Raw genomic sequence first — 22,550 nt, forward strand, 5'->3', positions numbered from 1 at the left:
CCGTTACACCCAAATTTTAAGTAACATTTGTTAGTTACAATTATGTAACCACTTGGAATTTGTGTTGTTCGGTTTCCGTTCTGACCATGACAAGTAATTCGCAAGGGACCTTGGAACCATTGACTTGTTTTGCAGCAGTAGTTTTCATTTTACTTATTTGATCTCTAAAATTAAGAGCTTAATAAAGATACATGTATATGCAATAGACGCTGTCTCAGGATTTGGTTATTGAACGGTGTACTAAAATCCTTTTTACAGAAATACTTATTGCCCGTTTTGAAAAAGAACCGCTTTGGAATTCCGATTCACTTATATTTCATTTTGAAATGAATAACGTGGCATTTAGACCTGATATTGATGCCATTGGCATACTTGTTTGTAAAGGGTACAGTTTCATATTTTAAACTTGATGTACAAATGATTAATCTTCAAAATGCTTTATATTCATGCATATTCGTTTTGCCAAAATTATATATTAATATACGATTTGCATTAGAATGCTACTGAATTTTTACTCGAAATAATCTTAATGAAAGGCAACGATGATCAAAGGAAGCTATGGTTATCGAGAGAAATACGGTAACAATTATCGAGGGAATAACCAAACGACGAAACCTATGATTTCATTTAAATATAGAATGATAATATATAGTATAAATGCTTACCAACCAAGCATTGCATTTTGCGACCGCTGTATACCTATACCCTATATTCACTAAAAATATTAAAACTACCATAATATTTCCAAATATATCTTCGAATTCTGCGTTTCCTCCCTGCATTTTTAATTTGATCCAGGCTCTTTCAAGTTTGTGCCAGGGAAATATTGCTTACCTCCTAAATCAACAGCCCTTCCATAACGACAAGCCCGAGGATGTTTTTTTTTATTGAGGCTGAAGTATTGTTGAACTTAAATGCCCCTGAGCTAAATGCATCAAGCTGATTATGAATGCAACCTGTTAATAACCTATAAAAAATCAAATTAAGAAAGTGTTAATACTGTCAAATGTACTATTTTTAACCGTCTTTGATGAATATAATTATCTTTATTGTATACTCTAATGTCACTGTCATTGTTATTTGAGTTTAATAAAGGTATGTTGTTTTTGTTTTTGTCTTTTGTTGCTGCTGCTGCTGCTGCTGCTGTTGTTGAGGATACTGATGATGATGATAATGATGATGATGAATCTAAGTATGAATGCATTGTTTCTATCAAGGCATTACAAGTTTTTGTCGTCGTTTTTTAGTATGAAATAACAATATTCAGTGTTTATATCCCGAGAAAAAGGAAAATTCATACGATGATTATTCTAATTTAAATAAGTTCGATGAATAAGATAAACAAGCTTGATATTTTAAGTCTACGAAAAGAACATGTTGCTGTCGATTCAGATAAATTGTTACGAGATATCCCTCATTTATTGCAAAGGATATTAATTCAACTAGTCTCTTTTTTCTTGTCTGGACGGTTTGTACTTGTAGTATTGGAGAATCGATTACGTTTTTGGCACTCAACATGCCACAGTATAATGCTAACTTGGAATTCCCCCTGACTCGCGATTAATAAATAAAACAATAGACAACTTTCCTTGTATTTCAATTTTCCGGAACATTGTGATAAGTTGATTAGGAAATGTAAACATGTCACGGATGATGTTTTAAAAAATACAAAAGGAAAAAATCTCTTTAGTTCAAATGCGTTGCAGTCATAGCGACGTTTTACTTCTGTACCATACAGTAACTGCACCATAACGTATATGAGTCATTTATATATTTTTTTTGTATTTTAAATAAAAGAGAACATATCGTTCAGCGTCAGTAGTGTTCCGTCACTGGAGAGTTAACATACCGCAGTATTTTCCTATGATACTGTTGTGAAAGAACGTAACTTACAAAACACCTGGCTTAATTTTTTGCTGTAGGCAGGAACTACAAAATTATTGTGTTAATACGCGAAGGATTTATTTACATCTCGTGATAAGATCTTGTGATTTATATAGTTTTTTGAAAATAGTTTAAACAGAAACATGAAGTGTGATTATTCTAAGACGTTGCTACAGTTTCTCGTGTCGATAGTTTCAATTGGTATGTATAATAATGTATGAATATTCATATTTGTACGTCATCATTCAGTTTTATTTATGCTTAGAACACAACTTTCATTCAAGTTTTATGCTATTAAGAAATATACAGGTAAATCTCTGTGAGGGCTTAGTATCCCCTTTTAAAGTTCAGACAATATCTTTCTTACAAAAGTAAGTAAAGCAAATAAAAATATATCTGTAGAGAGTTTTACCTTATGGCAAAACTACCTTAAGTGCTTTGAAATTGATATATCTTTTATAGTGCATTATATTAATTTTGTAGCAATACAGGTCTGTTGAAATTAAAATGACTAGTACATGTGTACAATTTAAGTTGCTTATTAAAGGCACATTATGCCTCTGAAACGAGTATAATTTACTTCTTTAAAAAAGGAAAACATAAACTTTATAACATTTAATAATAGTTTAAGACAATGTAAGATGCTAATTACCTCACGAATGTAGCGCTAAAATATGGTTCAGGTAATTGGCCAACGAATAATTCTTTTGAATCAATAAAAGTTTATCCAAAATAACAAGCTTTTGAGAAACAAAAATAGAAGCATTTTTGAAGTATAATGGGCCTTTATCTAACTTTAAATCTTTTATTTCAATAATATTCACGTAAATAATTTTGTTTTTAAAAAGTTATCATGATTTACATGATTTATGTTACAAAATGAATAGGCTGATTTTCCAATCTTACATCTCACATAAATACTGTCAAAAGTTTAAAATCAATTTACATACTTTAAAAACATATAAGAGTGAGTAAGTGAGAGGAAATTACACATAAAACGTTTATAAAACGATACTGTGCTAAACTCCCAGCTAGAAGAAATTTGATATAGAAATTTAATTGGATGAATGAATTCGCCAGGCTTTCAAGTATTCAGTAAAACACGTGTGGATGTGGTGCAGACTAGGGTCATAAAGAATTTTACCACAATTTGATGTTCCAACTTGGCTGTATATCAGTTTGCATTTCATATCACATATTTGACACATATATTGTCGCTTGCCAATGGCTTGTCATTTTTTTTTATAAAGTATGAAATATGCAAAAGTGCAGTTTTTATAAATTACACCAGTTGTGAAAAATGTGTTCGTTATAGTAATAGTTCGTATTATCGAAATAGTATACAGTTATTTCATATGTGATTTGGGAACAGTCAAACTGTTGGCCCGAGGTGGAGGGGGTAGTGTTTTGAACTGTTGCCCAAGGCCGTAGGCCGAGGGCAACAGTTCAAAACACTATCCCCGACACCGAGGGACAACTGTTTGACTGTTCCCAAAACACGCATGAAATAACTGTTTTATTACCTGATCAACTACTGTTTTAACAGTATTTGCAGAAGAAAAAATGAACAAGAAAATAGTTTTGCACATATGTTAATAATTAAACGTAATATTTTAACTATGTCACGTCACGTCTGGTTTATGATCAAGATCGATGGACGCTTCAAGTGGGAATCCTCAATGACGTCAATGACGTCAGAACACGAGAGGGAAACAGTCGAAACTATTGACCGGTCAACAGTTCGCGAACGTTGACGTTTTTAGAATTTCAGAAAACAGTAAATAATAACAAATTACATTTATATAAGGTATCAGGTAATAATATTATATATCTATGGCGTCTCAGTCACGACATAACAATGAAATATTCGTAATAACAGTGATTCATCATAACAATCAATGCAATATTTCGCTAAGTGTGTTTTTTATTTTCTTCGTGGATACTCATACAATTGTATTGTTTGACAGTTTCCATCACTATTATGACTTTTTATCGCATTTATACACAGCACTTACAAGACTTCCGCATTAAGTTTTTAATTCAATTCATACCTTAAATGAATCGTCATTGTAAATACTGTTTTGATTATAATTATATTTTTTATATAATTTGTAGCAGTAAAACAACAATATTCATGTTTTGTTTTTTTTATTCTAAACTCGAATTGGTTAGTTTTGTTACACAAAACTTTGTATACAATGAAAATGTTGTTAAAAGTCATTATAAAATTAAAAAATAGCATAATAATTATGAATGTACTAATTGAGGTCTGATGATAAAAAAAAATATCATGCCATTTTGACATTTACTTCTTATCGCTGCTGAAACACAAACAGCCTTCAGAGTTTAAATGAAGCATGTACAAGTTTCATTCTAGTATATAATTACGGAACAGCGGTAGATCGTGCTAGGTAAACAAGGCACCGCCCTTTCACCCGTACCAAAATACATGAAAAACACAAAGGGTAACATTTATTTACCTGTTCTATCTTTCACTTTGAATTTGTAGAAATAGTCTGCTCTCAAATAGTGTGGTAACCGTTTAATTATAAACAAATTTAGATATCAAAACGGAACTCTTCTATAAATATAAGTGCCATATGCTGTCTACAAAATCTACATATTTAAAGCTGCATACCTCAAGATGAATATTTCAAGAAAAATACAAAAAAATACTGAGATTATAAGAAAAATAAAAAGATTCAAGTAGTTATTTTCATGTTTTGTGTGATTTATGACCGGTTTTGTCGTATTTTATATCATCATATTTCTAATGCGGTAGTTACACAATAAAGGCAAGTTGGTAAATTACCTGGGTTTTAGTGCTGTTTACAATGTGAACATTATTTTCTTTGTTCACTTCACAATATTTTACTTTTCAAAATACATGTATTTTCAAACGTTTCATGAAAATTAGCATGCCGCTTTAATGTAACATTTTATTCAACATATTAGGAAAATAGAGTAATTTAACAGAAACATCGTAATGTGTAAATAATGGTAAACAATACATCATAAATATACGTAATTTCATCATTTAAGCGAAATATGTAGTGGTTATATTTTGTTCATGATAGTAGATTTTTCCCCAAGCAAATATTTTAACATAGATATATCAAATATTTTTGCTAGTTTTGCTTGCGTTTTGAGTTATATTTAGTCATATAGATATAGTTAAACTTTTACTATGTGTTTGACGTATTGTGAGATAATACTTTGCCCTAAGCCCATCCGAAATATAGGTTTTTCTATAAAGATATATCAGTTACGATGAAGGAATTTTGATTTTATCTACCTCTCTGTAACATTTTTCTTATTTTATATCGCTTTCTGTTAAAACGTAAGCATAATATTGCAATAAAACTATTTTTATCCAAAATATCTTATATTGCTATAAACAATTAGAATTTATTTCAAGCATCTCACATAAAATATCTGCATGGAATTCACACAAACACGTACTTGTTATTTAATGTTTTTTGCAGAATGTAATAAGATAAGTACCGGTTTCGATACAATTGTTAAAATATTAACCAAATTGTTAAATTGACACAAAATAATGCTTCGGAAATCAGAATGTTTTTAAATACTTTTTTTTTAATTTCCCGCCATGCAATTCAGTTCGCCTTAAATATCAATCGCAACTTTTCGTCTCTTTCTGTCAGTATTCGGAAACGGTTATTTTTGATAAAAACCGATATGTTGATTGCCTCGAATATATCTTTTTGTAAATAAAAATAATAAAATAACTTTCTGACACATGTATGAGTAGACACAATTGAATGTGTACAGAAAAACCAACGACAACGAAAAAAAAACCAAACCACAAGTGTCGTCTGCTTCCGACGAGTAATGTTAACAACTTAATTCGTACATGTATGACATTAATATACAGACGACAATTCATATATTGATTTTGTATATGACACTCACGTTAGCTTTCAACGTTGATGAGGAATTCCCTATGACTCACTTTCATTCATATTTAATTTACTAGACAACATCTGTATTTCAATCCTGTATTGTGTTTTCGTAATTTGTTGATCTAATTATGTAATGCATGTCTACCCCTTTTTTTTACAGTTTTTACGATGGCAGGTTTAAACTCCGTTGAACGGTAGCCGAATTCCTTACGCGCGATACGCAAATGTATTTCTTTAACTGGTATGAGAAACAATAACTACCTTTCCTACAATTTAATACTGACAAGCATATTATATTAATTTTGTAATTTGTATTCGAAATTATGACTCACCTGAAAATGAATGCACTAAGTTACATTTTTTACAGATTATTTACGATGGCAGGTTTAAACTTCCGTCGAACGTTATGCCGAATTCCGTATAAGTCGATATGAAAATGTGATTTAATCTAATTCGGATATTGGATAAAACACACCTTCCCTACAGAGTTAAATACTGAAGCACATATTATCTATATTTAATATGTTTGTTGTAATTTTTGTGACAAGGACAAATAATTCACTGAGCTAACAGTAGTTAGAACATAAAGAAAAAATGTGGCTTTTAGTAGTATTTAGGGAGTTTTGATTAATAATAATTAAATAACGATTTAATGCGCGATGAGTTGAAATATTCACGGATTTTCACAATACTATGTATGAATATACAATATTAGTAAGTACATAATTTACTAAACAAGCACGTTCAAACATGTCAATGTTTATATATAATATGTTTTTTTGTAAGATCTATTTAATTCAACGTTTGCTTGTTACAGAAGTATCAAAATTTCTTTAAGAATTAATAGTTAAAAAGCATCAATCTTTTTTCAATTTTCTGATTGTATACGATTTACGTTGCTATGCTATATGTAGTAAATAATATAAAATGTCTTTTGAAATATAATACTTGTAATGTAATCTTAAATGTCAATTCATGATTGCCATATACTTACAATAATGAGTTTCTGTTTATAATTTGAGTCTCTTTTTTTTGTTCCATTATTAACTTTATCATAATCATGTCAGATATTCAAGGTTTGATCTATGATATTGAAAGATTGTTAAATTTGTAAGTTGAATCAGCTCAATGTTACTCTCTTTTTTTTTTTTAAATTCTGTAATCTTATGCCTTCCAGTAACAGAACTTGGCTAATTGGTTTTATTGGTAGAATTATAAATCCGTTGTTCCGCCGTTAAATTTAACACGTTTCCTTAATTTACTCGATATCCATTTGGTCGTCAATTTAGTTTAGAACTCCAAAAGAAAAATTAATGAAAAAGAAATCAATTTATTTCAGGGTAACAATTCTGATAGACAAGTTTTTTGGATTTGCAAAATATTGTTCCTATGCCTTTGTAAAGGCCTCTATATCCTTTTGGTAAGTCTTTACTAGGAGAGAATCTAACATCTTTGTCTTGGCTAGAAGAACAAAGGTCAAGTCATCGTCATCTTCAAAATTGGTCCAATCAGCTTTCTAATATTTATTTTAAACTGGTAAACGCGTTTATCAATTTGTCGCTTATCAATCGTGTTTGAATTTATTTTATTTTGATATGTTGCCTTCTGTTTTTATTTGTTATTTTCATATATTTACTACCGTTCAACCTAGTCTAAGGGCATTATTCTAGTTTATCCGAGCTTACGAACGGACTCAGTTTAACCGAATCATCGATTTTAGCTAATTGCTTTGCTCCCTTGGCTCTTTCCAGAGATGTCCATCATTAAGAATTGATTATCCTCGTTTTAAGTAACCTTAGATCATATATGAAAATGTATATTCTAGAGGTTAATACCTTAAATGGTCTTTCTTTCTTTCTTTGAATCAATAGCATGACACATGTATATGCCATGACTTGCAAAAGCTAGTTTACTTTTTCATTTGTTTTAGTGGCCCAACATACAAACCGATAACTTAAATAACATTGCATGTATGGCTCTATCTGACGCATTTATACAGTTAAGTAGTTTTTGAGTAATTTAAATGATAGATTTACGATTTACGAGTGGGTGTGCTAGACCACTCAACTGTGCACACAATTATGTGCATTATTATCCACGTGTGACTGTTTAAACATAGCCTTGGACCAAACGTCTGATTTCACTGTAAATAAATTATACTGTCTGTTCTTACGGTTTGAAAAGTATAATAAGTAATGTGAAAAAAATGGTAACGCAAATCTTCTTGATTTTTTTTTAAAATATTTTATTAAGAGGCCTTCGGCTGCTTTGAATAAAGACCAAACGTCTTTGCCAAATTTCGTTTCATTGTTGCTGTTTTTGTTCACGAACCGAACCAAAAATTACACTAAATAATAAGATGTTGTTTAGATCAAACAAGGTAGAGTGTTCCATATTGTCAACGTTACTTTTCTTGCATTTAAAGATAAGAAATAATTCGGGAGTAAGCAGAACGCTCACGTGTTACAAAAGGGTATAAATAGACATAATTCCTGACTCACACCATCATAAAAACGACAAGTCTGATTTATATTGGTTACTTCGTCTAAATTAAATGCGTTTTGGTGAAGAAAAAAACAACAACATAAAGCAGACGATATTTAATGAGTGCTAAACATGTTATAATGCATTTATTGTTGACGTTTTTATGCAATATTAGCCAATAAAGTGCAAGTCATGCTTCGCTTCAACACAGCAAACTTGCATTTCTAGAATTACATTGGCAGCTTGCGGATGTTTCGAAGAAAAGATATGATCGTGTCGGCTGCTCACATTTTGACCTTGAAATAGATCTTTCCCGCCTAAAAAATGTTTCCGTACAAACGATATTTTGTGAAAATGTTATTAATTATTAAGATTTTTCATTTTAGTATCTAAAAAATAAAAACAAACGGTTCCATTGTTGTAAGTGCACTCCAACTTTTATTTAAATGAAGTATTTATTTCTGTTGACAATGACAAATTTATTTAGATATTACACACAAAGACTAACCTGAACATTGGCCAGCTGCTTGTGTCCTGAAGGCTTGTTAAATATTTCAAAATCTATTACTATTGCATTTGCTCTGTCAAATGTGACAAATGATACCTGTAATTCTTTGTCAACAGATTTCAAAGATTATAGATCTGTGACGCATACATCTAATCTTTAACCTTTATCAATTAGCTGAACTATTTTTAATCTGAACATAACCATTCATCGGGAAAGTTTTAAGAAGTTTACTGCACTAACAGTAAGTGCCGACTGGTCTTGGTCTGCACTGGTCGCATAGGTAAAACTTTTTACCGCAAGAGTTAAATTGAATTTGAAACGATTGCTCATTGTTCCGGTCAGTCATTGTTACGGTCTATGTCAGGCATACGCAGCACCGGTACACATATCACTATATATATTGCCATGCCATGCTGCGGTACACTTGGCATTTTAAAAGCTTTTCATCTTATTTGCTCTTTGAATTTGGATGAAAGAAAATTACAGTAGCGATTTAGACAATAGCGCTATCTAGTTACATAATTACCTTGTTATCTTCATGCAACAAACTTCAATACGAGATCACATGATTCATTAGTGGAGAATAAGTAGATTCATTTATTTATACGAAAACAATATCTATTAATGCGCCAAAAGGAAGGATACAAGCATGTACGAGACAAATAAAATAATTGCTTAACTTAATGGAAGTAAACCCCGTTTTGTTGTTGTAAATGTAATACTTTTTCTGATATTAAAATTAATCTAGAAATACTTTCATTGGCCATACACGGCGTCATGTTTTCTCCTTTTGTCTTCTTATTGTACATGGTTTTGAAGTATTAGGTCAAGCACTTAGTGCCTTATTAAGACAAACTATATAATGGAAGTCTATCTGAAAATCACGTTTCTCATTGAAGAAGGAAATACGTCTATTTTGACGAGTTACTTCGCTTATCATGTTATTTTGGACCATAATATCTCGGAATCGAAACGAATATGTTGATGTTTGTTTGGTTTCTCATTCTAATGTGGTATTTACGCATCAAATATATACTGCACTTAGCGTGTATTGTGCAACTTGGCGTGTAATTCTATATAAGCTGCAATTGATGTTATCATTAAATATGATTCCATCATAATTTTTCAACAATACTTATTTACGGTATTATGTTATTTTCACATTTGTTGTGTCTGGCACGAATAATCAGTTCTTTTCCCATTGATTAATACAAGTTTTTACATTGATTAAATGTCAGAATGAGATGTGAAAAGGCGTATTACATAATTATTTGAAGATTGTTTTTCAATTGATATTCAAATATTTATATTTGAACAGCTGTCTTGTACCATATGTGACACGCGTTACAATGCTAAAAGTAAAAAACTGAAATGCTCAATAAAATATTTCTTGCAGCTTACATGTCATCCAAAATAGTTGAAAAAATGATTATTTTGCCATAATGTTTTCATCATATTAAGTATGATGTTCAACAACACATGTTCAACCAAGTTTTCCATGTGATCCAATTGTTCAAGGACCTTCAACTGTATTTAAGGTTCATATACGTGCATGCTATATCTAGAGTTAAAGAAATAATCACATTTATAGTATTTAGTATCACATATAAATGTAACAACAAACCATGAACAAATGTTTACGAGAATGATGTTTGCAAGCGTGAAATACATGATCCGATATTACATATATATTTATATTTAACAGATAATAAATTATTCTTGAACAAAATATTATTATTCATCAGGGCAAAATGTTCATACTTAATCATCAACATTTTTTTTTTCCAAAAAATATTTTATAAGAATATCCAAATAATACATTTCTATCCATTTCTATAGTTTTTATCAATGTTTGAAACATGTATAGAAAATGTGCCCATTGTGGACCAACCCACTTTAAGCATATAATAGGTGCAAAATTAAAGTTAATTTGTAATCAATAAAACAACCGAACAGATATTTGAACTTTGATGACGAAACTCTTAATCATGTGGTACAATGTAGTACAATCAATGTTCAGCCATTCATAAACAATGGGATTGAACTGTCTTTGATGTACAGTTATGTACTAGGGTAAAATATATTAGTTGAGTACAGTAACATGGTCTATTTAAATCATTATAAAGCTTTAATCTGATCTACTCAGATGATGTGTCACAACAACGCAACTACAGTAAAACTTGTCAATAAAGACCTATGAAGCAAAATGAATAGTAGGTGGTCTTTGTCGAGAGATGGTCTCTTCATTGGATGGTTTGTTTTAGCTGAGGTGCATTTGAAAATGAGCAAAAAAGGAAAGTTAACGCTGAATATAAATGTTGGTATGGTATTATGTAGTATGTGGCCTTTTAACACAGGTTGTGGTCTTTGAGACAGGTTGGGTCTTTAACACAGGTTTGGTCTTTAACACAGGTTGAACTGTAGGATAATAAGTATGGATACAATAAAATAGATTAGGAAATATAGGAAATATTCCGTTGTAGTTATAAGAAATCAACTTTGTTCGAACGCAGTGCCTACGTTTTTTTTACCTAAACGTGACTACTTGATTTTTATTACCCAATATATGTTTTATTATAGTTTCATCGAGTTATAGTAATAAAGCTCATAGCAATTCAGATTTAGAAATAAAGCGTTATACTGATTAAATTACAATATTACGCAGTTTTAGCATTTTTGTGGTATAAATTGTTGTAGATGAATGTGCCTTGAAAATCATAATTTATATGCATGATACGCCGTGAAATAGATTGCAATTCTTGTATGTGCTTGTGGTTGTATAGATAAACAATCAGTGATAGTTGATGGATTAAACACACAACTTGGGAAATAAGATGACACCCGCTTATTCATTCTTGTTGGTTGTGATATTATCAAATGGTGAGTGTAAAAAGAACATTACTAGATTATATCTTATTGTTCAGTTGAAAAAAATCATGGTGACTCAGGCTGGATTATAAAACAATACTAAATAATATCTATATATAATATCTAAAATAGTGCAATTTTACAACAGTTAGGCAATGCAATGCATCTTTTATTGTCTACGTAATCGCAAAATTCGTCATGTGACCTGACTAAGCACTTGTGTTGTGTTGTTTAAGCTAGAATTATTATTATATTGTTTGTAATGCTATAAGCGATTCATGCTGCATATAAATTTTATCATAGACGGTTTAATAAACAAGAGGGCCATGATGGCCCTAGATCGCTCACCTGAATTATCAAACTCATCCAAACAATTACCTAGACAAGCATTCTGACCAAGTCTCATGACAGGTGAGTCAAAAATGTGACCACTACAGTGTTAACAAGGATTATCCATATTTGAGCAGTGCGACCTAGTTTTTTACCCAGGTGACACATATTCAAACTTGACCTAGAAATCATCAAAACAAACTTTCAGACCAATTTCCAGGATACTTGGATCAAAACAGTAGCAACTAGAGTGTTAACAAGATTTTTCTATTTTTAGCTCCGGTGACCTAGTTTCACATGCGATTTCGAACTCATCCAAGCAATTACCTAGACAAACATCCTGACCAAGTTTGATGATAATTGAGTCGAAAATGTGACCACTAGAATGTTAACAAGGTTTTTCCATATTTGGGCGGTGTGACCTAGTTTTTCATCCAAGATGACCCATGTTCGATCTTGACTTAGAAATCATCAAAACAAACTTTCAGACCAATTAACAGAATATTTGGATCACAACAGTAGCCACTAGAGTGTTAACAAGATTTTTTCTATTTTTAGCTCCTGTGACCTAGTTTTTCATCCGAAATGTCCCATGTTCGATTTATTCCCAGCAATGACCTAGACAAGTTTCCTGACCAAGTTTGATGACAATTGAGTCAAAATTGTGACCACTAGAGTGTTAACAAGGTTTTTCTATTTTTAGCTCCTGTGACCTAGTTTTTCATCCGAGATGACCCATGTTCGAACTCATCCGAGCTATCACCTAGACAAGCATCTTGATCAAGTTTGATGATGATTGATGCAAAAATGTGACCGCTAAAGTGTTAACAAGGTTTTTCTATTTTTAGCTCTGGTGACCTACTTTTTCATCCGAGATGACCCATGTTCGAACTCATCCAAGCTATCAACTAGATAAGCATCCTGACCAAGTTTGATGATGATTGATGCAAAAATGTGACCACTAGAGTGTTCACAAGGTTTTTCTATTTATAGCTCCGGTGACCTAGTTTTTCATCCGAGATGACCCATATTCGAACTCATCCGAGCTATTATCTAAACAAGCATCCTGACAAAGTTTGATGATGATTGGGTCAAAAATGTGACCACTAGAGTGTTCACAAGGTTTTTCTATTTTTAGCTCCTGTGACCTAGTTTTTCATCAGAGATGACCCATGTTCGAACTCATCCAAGCAATTGACTAGACAAGCATTCTGACCAAGTTTGATGATGATTGGTTCAAAAATGTGACCACTAGAGTGTTCACAAGGTTTTTCTATTTATAGCTCCTGTGACCTACTTTTTCATCCGAGATGACCCATGTTCGAACTCATCCAAGCTATCACCTAGACAAACATCCTGACCAAGTTTGATGATGATTGGGTCAAAAATGTGACCTCTAGAGTGTTCACAAGGTTTATCTATTTTTAGCTCTTGTGACCTAGTTTTTCATCCGAGATGACCCATGTTCGAACTCATCCGAGCTTTCAACTAGATAAGCATCCTGACCAAGTTTGATGATGATTGAGGCAAAAATGCGACCGCTAGAGTGTTCACAAGTAATTGTGGACGGCCGGACGGACGACGGACGACGGACGACGGACGACGGACATTCACCGATCCTAAAAGCTCACCCTGAGCAAGCTCAGGTGAGCTAACAACGTTACAGAAATATGCACAGAAAGAGAAATCGTTCAAATGCATTGAAGTATTGCAAAAATGCCATGTTCTTTTTTTTTAAAGTAAAATAGACATTGGATTCTCATACAAGTCAATGTCATTTTGGTACCCGAGTGTAATGTTCAACAAGAAAGGTTTAATTGGACATATTAATGGAACAAAGTATCCAAGTAGCCTACATGGAGTGACCTGATTTAGTTTTTTTAATAATAAACACGTACCATTCGCAATTGTATTTGATCGTCCCATTAACTACGCTCAAACTGATTTGATATCTTCAACTTTAAACCATGATGTACGATTTTAGTGTTAATAATATCCTGTGTGTATTTTTATATGACCCTTCAGCACGCGACTGATATAATAGTTTAAACTATCAGGTTTTTATCTGGCAATATAGTATGGTTTAAACAGTATTTATGGATATTTATCAGACTGTTAAAATGATAAATAAAGATACATTAAACAGTAAATTATATTTAATCAGAAAATTAGATATCGTCTTATTATTAGAGGTCAGTAAAGGTAGAAAATGAAAAGAGAAATATCTGATAAAATAAGTATGTAGTCTTCATGTTTAAGCAATAAAAAATATATTGATATCCGAGTTTTAAAACGTGTTGCTTTACACCTGCTATATAAACTTCGATAGGCTGTTCAGTTAAGTAAATGCTATATAATAAAACCAAAACGCTCGGATACGTTGTCCAATTATATATTTTTTTAATTTTTTCCACATGTATTTATTTTAAGCGGACACTTTTATCAAATCAGTGTAACGACTATGCCAAACAAAGTCATTCAGATTTTGAATAGTGTATGAAAATAAGAAAAAATAGAATCCCTAAAGAACGCCCAAAATGACAAAATTGAAAATGTTGCAGGTTCGGTTTGATTAAGCTTTTTCATGGACGGTACTTGAAATTGCTAGTTTTCGTCCACTCCCCCTTGCACCGGCATAAGCAGAATTCAACATTGTTTTCAGAAACATGATTTCTGAAAAGCTCGCATTTTTTCACCTTATCAACGTTTACCTATATTATCATTAGGTTAACATAAATCTTTCTATTATCTTGATAAAACAGCAATATGTTTTGAAACACTGTTTTATCAAAATATAAGATTAGCTATTTTTACGTTACGTAAAAATTGTCCGTAAAAATTTGAACATTCGTAAAATGTAAAGCGTTTTTAAATGCTAAATGTCGACTCTTCAGTTTTTGGGGTATCGTTGTATAATGCATTGTCTTGTGTATCATCCTGTCCTAACCTTTGCTGTGCAATGCTTTGTTTTCATGTCCTGTGCTGTCATGTCATGTGTTATATCACTATGTACTGTGCCGTATTATACTGTACTTGACTGTACTGCGCTTAAGACACATTTGCTGTGCAATGCTTTGTTCTCTTCTGCTATGCTGTCATGCCGTGTAATGCACACGGCTCTTCACTGTTTTGTACTGTACTGTACTGTACTGTACTGCACTACACTGCACTACACTTAATACAACAGCACAGCATTGTAACCCGCGTTACACCGAATCATAGCCCTGCACTGCACTAATCTGTACTGTACTGCACTGTAAAGCACCGCTCGGACTGAACGGTACTGAACTGTTGACTCACATTGAAACTAAACTTAACGTTGTGAAGTGTACTTTTTCCTTGTGCATTTATAAAACATAAGTGGGGGTAATTACGTATTTGAAAGTTGTGTTCTAGTTATTTTTAACATTAACGCTGTATTAAACACTCGTTAACAGAATCTGACATTTGATCTGTAGAGCAAGTGCGCAATTATTTATGACTCACTTTACCCGCCATTATTTTTTGCCCGCAGTGATCGATGCGAAGCGTGCTTATTAAAAAAATCAACATCTTTTGTTCCTAATCGCTTGAATGTTAACAAGTTAATATTTATAAAAGTACATAAAATAAATTTTACAATATTAAGTATTCTATTTATAGAAGCAAGTGTTTTATATATGTTCGTATACGAAAGTTGTTTAAAGGAACATAACTTAATTTGTATCATTTTTCATATTTAAGTTGGAATTATCTTGGACTAATTGTTGTCATAATTTATCGATACGGACAGAAGGCTATAAGATTTTAATTTAATCACACATAACCTTAAACGATGAAGTGGGCGTATCGCCAGACGTTACATATACTTTCAACAGTGTTATGTTTTGGTATGTACAATTTGATAAATTATTTTCTAAAATATTATTATTTATCTCATATGTGTAATAACATTCAGGCAAAATATGACAAAAAATTAACTTTTATAATTCCGATTGCATTCTTTTTTTCCATAAATTAGTACTGTTTTACGTGTGATATCACCACTTAAGTTACACTGGGTCGTCAGTTAAACCAAAATTATCGTCTAAATGAGGTCAGTCTGTAAATCGATCATGATCAACATATATTGATTGATATATGGATAATAATTGAACTAAAATAGTTTAATAACGAAAGTTGGTAGGACTGCATAGGAGTGGGTTGTTTATGTACCTCATTCACACGATCATTTGCAAGTAAGTGCATATACAAATTCTAATGATTTCATGCGTGAACTGACTTTCAACAGTTTGCAGACAAATTGCGTTGCTTGCTACTTAATATTACACTTGAATAATGACAATAAAAACCAACAGTTCACCCATTTTGAAATGCAATATTTATTATACTCTTACAGCTTTAGTTCAATGTGTTTCAAGGTTGAAATTGATGTTATTTACAAAGTAATATCGAATGAATTCATGCGTTTTCTAATATTTATTAAACTATTTTACTATAGCTTGAATAAGTTTAATTTTGTGTGTATGTGTTTTGGTCTTAACGCTCTACTGCACATAATTATATTATAAGCAAAAACCACTTACGGGTTTAAGTAAAATGGTTTTAATAGCGGATTGGTCGTTATTTCGGGGTGGTCTTAAGAAGAGTTTCTACTGTACATGTATTTTCACCATAACTATGGTTTTGTATAAACATATTTTTTAAGCTCGATTGCAAGTTCTTGAAAATTATATTAATCACTTTCGAGTCTGCTTCCTGGAACCAACCAGTACTAGTGTCATATGGAGAAACATGGTCGTGACCCGATGGCTCGAACCCATGTTCTCTGGGTTGAGCGACAGACACCTTAATCACTATAGGCCACCACTTCATTATAAATGAAGTCGAGTTGGGATATTTCAGTTACATTTTTATTATACATGTACGATTTTGTTCCGTGATATGAAGTTGTTTTGTGGCGTCTAATGGTTGCCTGTCAAGTGTTCTGGTTATCGACAAGAATCAGGGCCATTCCCCTTGTTTCAACTATATAACACACGGAATTTAATTATAGTCCATATAACTTATAATTGAACCACTGTAACAGAACAATGATTGTCATGCGTTATTATTTTATTGTTTATTATCGATATATATCAGTGAAAGTTTGTGTCAAAATCAATGAGTTTTTTTTCTCCCTGTTATCTCGAGGCTGGCCGATTCTTGATATTTGTATGTAAAGGCCGTCGTAGGGGATGGGGGGTTGGATATCTAAGTGGTGTCATCGCAAGAAGTATGCAATATGTATAGGATAGATCATGAGTACCAGTTGGATGTGAGATTTATCAACGAGCGAAGCGAGTTGATAAATCTCACATCCAACTGGTACGAGCGATCTATCTGACTTAGACCACAGATAGTTTTCTCTGTTTAAGGTGAAGATTAAACATGCGTAAAGGGTTTTTTCTCCGACAATTACATAGGGATATCCAAATATTTCTTATTCAATCTATATGGCCTTATTGTAGGCAAAAAATGCACGAGAAAATGGCATAATTCATGTTCTTTCATAAGTTACTGAATACACAATCAATTGAATGATAGATAGACTTCACATTCTATCGCAAAGGTGCAGTCAGAAGAAAATTGGGAGGAATTTAACATTTCTGAATGTGATAACATTATAATTTCGTAACTTGGGAGATTTTGTTGTTATTTCTGTTGTTTCTTCATTTAAATGATTTAATGACATAACACCGTACACAGCGCTAAAAGCAAAGCTTCTTACCGAACACTGCCGAAATATACTCTTACACAGAGATCATGGGCGATGGCTACTTATCAAGAGTTGGCTCATTGGAGAAACGGGCAGGTAACTTTCATTAAACGTTTTCATTTAATGCTTAAACAGCCCTAGGGTTCGGGATATTTATTGGTTTTCAAGCTGAAGTTGAAAATATTTTACTTGATGTATAGATTCGTTTATTCATATTATGCTTTATATACATCCTGCATTGACTTTTCTACTTCATTCATGAACTGAAAAAATATTACAAACGTCCCTCTGAAGCCTTAAAGCATAGAATTTCCCTAGCATTGCAACAGCAGCCCAGTCACCGTTCGGAAACTCCACCCCCTTGTCCATCAGTGGAATCCCCTCTTCCCAAACCAGTAAATGAATGTACATATACAGTGTCTGCTATTAAGAGTGATCCAGCCATAATTCAGGATGCGATTATTAATCAAAGCACAGAAGGCGCTGAATTTGTTTGGTTCTCAGGATGTCAGAAAGGTGAAGGTTGTGAGATTATAAAACAATTTGTTTTTGTATAGTGCCACCATCGCTTTCCAGCGTTTTAATTGTAGTAGAATGGCTACAAGACTAATTGCAACACTGATATTCGATCCAATGTTTATTTGACTTAAACAATTTGAAAAAAATGTTGCCTTAACTGGGATTTGAACTCCAGACCTCTCGCTTCCTAAGCATCGACCACGGTAAATTTATATGTTAATGGCCTGAAGAAAACCATATTACATTTTGTATTCTAGTTAGGGTTTGTAACGACGCTAACTGTTGTTTAACACTTGTGTAAATAATCATGGCGCTTACTATAAGCATGTATATCTATAAGGAATAAAACAATATTAGAAATATTCGACCATTCGGGAATTATTTTGCTTGAAAATTAATCCGCCTGTCATGTTACCATATTTACGCAGTGATCTCCCCTAAATTTTTCGGCCTAAGTGTTACAAATAAAGGGAAGTAACCGCTTCAAAAAGCGGACTACTTTCGGCACTTGCAATTAACAGCATTAGAGTCTGAAATTTCGCTACCCTTATTTGTTTGGTCTGACGACCTAAACAAATAAAAACCACAGTGCCTGAAAATATTAGCACAAAAGCCGTCGTAAAATTCCGATACATATATAGATTTAAATAGATAGATAAACGCATTTCACTTCAGTATTGCTAGTTTGTTCTTATTTACAAATACAGTAACTATTTTTTGTAAAATGATGAAATGTCGAAATAAATTGATTTAAGGACTATTGCTATCTGTTAGTTTTTTTTAAAAGAGGTATTTCAACTATTTACTTTAAAATGTACATAGAAATTTTCCCCTCATAAAGCGTGCACATAACGGGTTTTTCCATTCAATTGAATACAAACATGATAGTTAAATCAAACACTTTGCTGTGATGTGTGGGATATATCAAATACTTTTAAACCTCTCTGATTGGCCGAGAGAAAACAGCTGTGGTCTAAGATATATTTGTATTACTTTAATGAAACCGTTCGCAAAGGTACATTTTCTAATTGATTCATTGATTTTAAAACAAGCGCAATGATATTTTTGCCTTGTTTATTTTTGGTACAGCTTTATCAGCAAGGGTCTTTCAAATAGAATTGAATATTATAATTATCCTGATCAGACATTACATTGACACATATTATTTGTTTACAGAATAATGTGCTTGTATGACAGTTTTTGACAAAATTTATTAGAGGAAAGATATTTTCACAATTGCGCACCTATAATGTGCATGCCATTTAAAACATATACACAAATGTCGTACAGACATTTACACATTTTCATCTACACACATTTTTAGTGAAAAAATGTGTCTTCTTTAAGATCATAATTTTCTGTTTTCATATCTTAGAAAGACCTTCCATATTCATATGTTTCGTTACATCATCACTTTGTCCCTATAACATATCTAAGATATAGTGCATGCGTTTTATTTTGATCTCTGAAACTTGGAGAACCATAACGAAAGAAAAAGGAAATAACTGATAACATTGATTCCACAGGGAAATGACTATCAAACGTTAATTATCTACATTGTATATTGCCAATATAAACAAGTGTTTTGTCGGCGTATCATTTAAGATCGCACACCCTTTGAATAATCAGAAATTCTGATGATCATGCATTACGAGTTAACTTTGTACATTGTTCATTTCAATCATTTTTGAGTATGTTTAATTACTATATACCAGGCTTGTCCGAAAAATTCGTCAACTGATATTTCTTGTTAATTCTATCTTTTCAAACATTTTATGTTGAGCGCACCTTTGATCATAATTGCATACCTTGATTACGATAACAAAACCCAACAGTTGGTACCACAGTAGGTCCCCCATGCAAAATCCTATGTAATTTATCAATTGCTTATTAATAACGCAGTATTTTAGGCATCCCACGATTGCCTAGAACGTGCATTTATACCGGGACAGTGGATTTGAACCGACAGTTTTCCTTCTCTATACATCGTGTCTTTTTGTAAGCAGCAGACATTCACTCAGACGAAAAAAAATCATACTGCATTTTGAATTATTGTACTTGCGGATTAGATGTATTTACAACCAACGGCCACAGTTTCATTTGATTTAATATCTTGACTATTAACTTTGTATATATAAAGACATGTGCTAGCTATTATTTTCTGTTTTTTATTTTTCTTGTATTTTATGATATTGTTATACCGGTATAATAGGTAGACCACACAAGGGACGTATTTACATAATAAAACATTCATAAATAAACAAAACATCACGAAAACCCTTTATGTTATATTTATATAGTAAGCTTTGAACACTCTTTGAAATCAAATTTTATTGACGTTTTTGCTTTTCCCTGAAAGTGGTTTATTTTTTCTATCAGTGTAACTATGTGTTCGTTTATACGGTGTTCCGTTGGACCTAGCGTGTTTTCACTGAGAACGAACAGCGTGGAGTACCACAATGCAATGGTGACAATACGACAGTACGATGGAGCTTTGCCATCGCACTGTCGTACTGTCACCATCGTACTGTCATGCTTCGCCATCGTACTGTCGTATTGGCATCATCGTACTTTGCGCCTTTCGTTTTCGGAGAAAACGCACTGACCCTAACGGAACACCGAACGTTTGTGCAAATGCTCAGAAACTTTTCTTGCAGTCTCAAAAAAAGTTTTAAAGGGCATCTCAACGTATTTTAAGTGATCTATATAGAATCAAGGGGGTAATAAGAGACACAAGTTTTTGGATTTTTTTTAATTAAAAACAGCGGATCAGATAAATTTCATTAATAAAATACTCGGTAAATTGTTAAGTGTATATATCTTGATGCGAGTAGCGGCTACAATTTGTATTGTATGCAGAAAAGGCTTGTAAATGTATATAAATTTGTTTTGCTCTTTACCATTGGCGTTTGATAAAACATATATAAAAACATAAACATGTTTTATAAAAGACAGCAATATAGTTAATAACACAAAGTGTGATGAATAAAACAAATGGCATAAAACGGATAATTTACAATAACAACCAATCGCCACCAGACGTTTTTATTATTTGATTTATTTCAGACAATGTCTCCAATAAAATGGTAATAATACACCTAAAGTATGGTCCCTCAACGAATATAAAATATTAGATGACGGCATTTTATTATTATCTAAAGACTTTATAAATGACACTAATGTTCCATTTTATATCCACATGTAGAATATTTATCAATAATTGTAATCGGGTATTATTTACTGCTGCGCTGCACCGAAAACGCAGATAATTCTATGAAGGTTACTGGACAAAGTTTATTTACACTAAAATAATGATCAACGTGAGCATTTTTAAGGAAATTGTCAATGATTATAAGTTAGGAAAAAAGTGCACACTTGACAATACGTATATATGTAAAATTGAAAAATGTTTTCAGTGCCGTCGATAGACCCCCCCCCCCCACCAAAAAAAAACAACAACAACAAATAAATAAATAAATGCATAGTGTCACAAAGTACAAAAAGAAACTTAAAGTAAAATATACAAAGTCATAACTTTGTTGTAATTTCGTGCGGTCGTCTTTCGCTCCACGGGACACCAGACGAAAGTACGACACAGTGACAACTTATCGTACTTTCGCCAAGCGATAACGACAAGGTGGTTTCTCTGTCGTGTTGTCATGTGGCGCCCCGCGAAGCGAAAATCGAAATGGCACAAATCAGCCACCATAAATTGTAGTTTTTTTAACACTGTCCGATTTCATAAATACAGACCTGCAAGGTATCTCAGAAAATTTAGATGCTGCAAAAAAATGATTCTTGTATCCTAAAATCATGACATGGGACAAAATAACATTGAAGATTCTTAGTCATACAGTTTATAAATTAAAATAAACAAACTTACCTATAATACAGATTTGTATTTTACTTGATAACACTTTCAAACATTAATTAAACGATGTTTGTAAACAGCGGATTATTACGAAACATCCGTTTTCAGTCATGGCAGTATGTTATGTACTTAAGAAGTAAATTAACCGGAAAATCATGTTTTTATTTTGCAGTCAACAAGTCTGTTTATTACGAATGTCTTGTTATTTAAGGAAAAAGACAGAGGGGCATTGATCTACTACATTTCATAAGTTACTAGCGATCTTTATGTTACTTATTATCATCAACTTTTTAACGCTCAGAAGTTGTTAATGTGTTCTACCTTAAACAGGATCATCTGTTGTAAAAACCTTTAAAAGGATCTAGTGAATTGGTCTATATTGGAGGGTCTTTATACAGAGTATTTGGCATAACAAAAGACAGCCAA

General features: G+C 32.3%; 1 protein-coding gene across 3 annotated transcripts in view; it reads left to right on the plus strand.

The window, feature by feature from the left end:
- The first annotated feature begins 1,781 nt into the window (after positions 1 to 1,781).
- LOC132759657 (uncharacterized) overlaps positions 1,782 to 22,550 on the plus strand; it is a 40,139-nt gene continuing 19,370 nt past the window's right edge. The window contains exon 1 of one of the 3 annotated variants that reach the window (XM_060751466.1): positions 1,782 to 2,085. In XM_060751466.1, coding sequence (XP_060607449.1) covers positions 2,028 to 2,085 — 58 coding nt within the window. In that variant the 5' untranslated portion in view covers positions 1,782 to 2,027. Of the gene's footprint in view, positions 2,086 to 11,531; positions 11,680 to 15,726; positions 15,867 to 22,550 lie in introns of those variants that run through there. The other 2 variants (XM_060751468.1, XM_060751467.1) reach the window with 2 other exon arrangements.

Source organism: Ruditapes philippinarum, unplaced genomic scaffold (genome assembly GCF_026571515.1).
Source record: "Ruditapes philippinarum isolate M1 unplaced genomic scaffold, ASM2657151v2 ctg1151_1_1_1_1, whole genome shotgun sequence".
Lineage (NCBI taxonomy): Eukaryota > Metazoa > Mollusca > Bivalvia > Venerida > Veneridae > Ruditapes > Ruditapes philippinarum.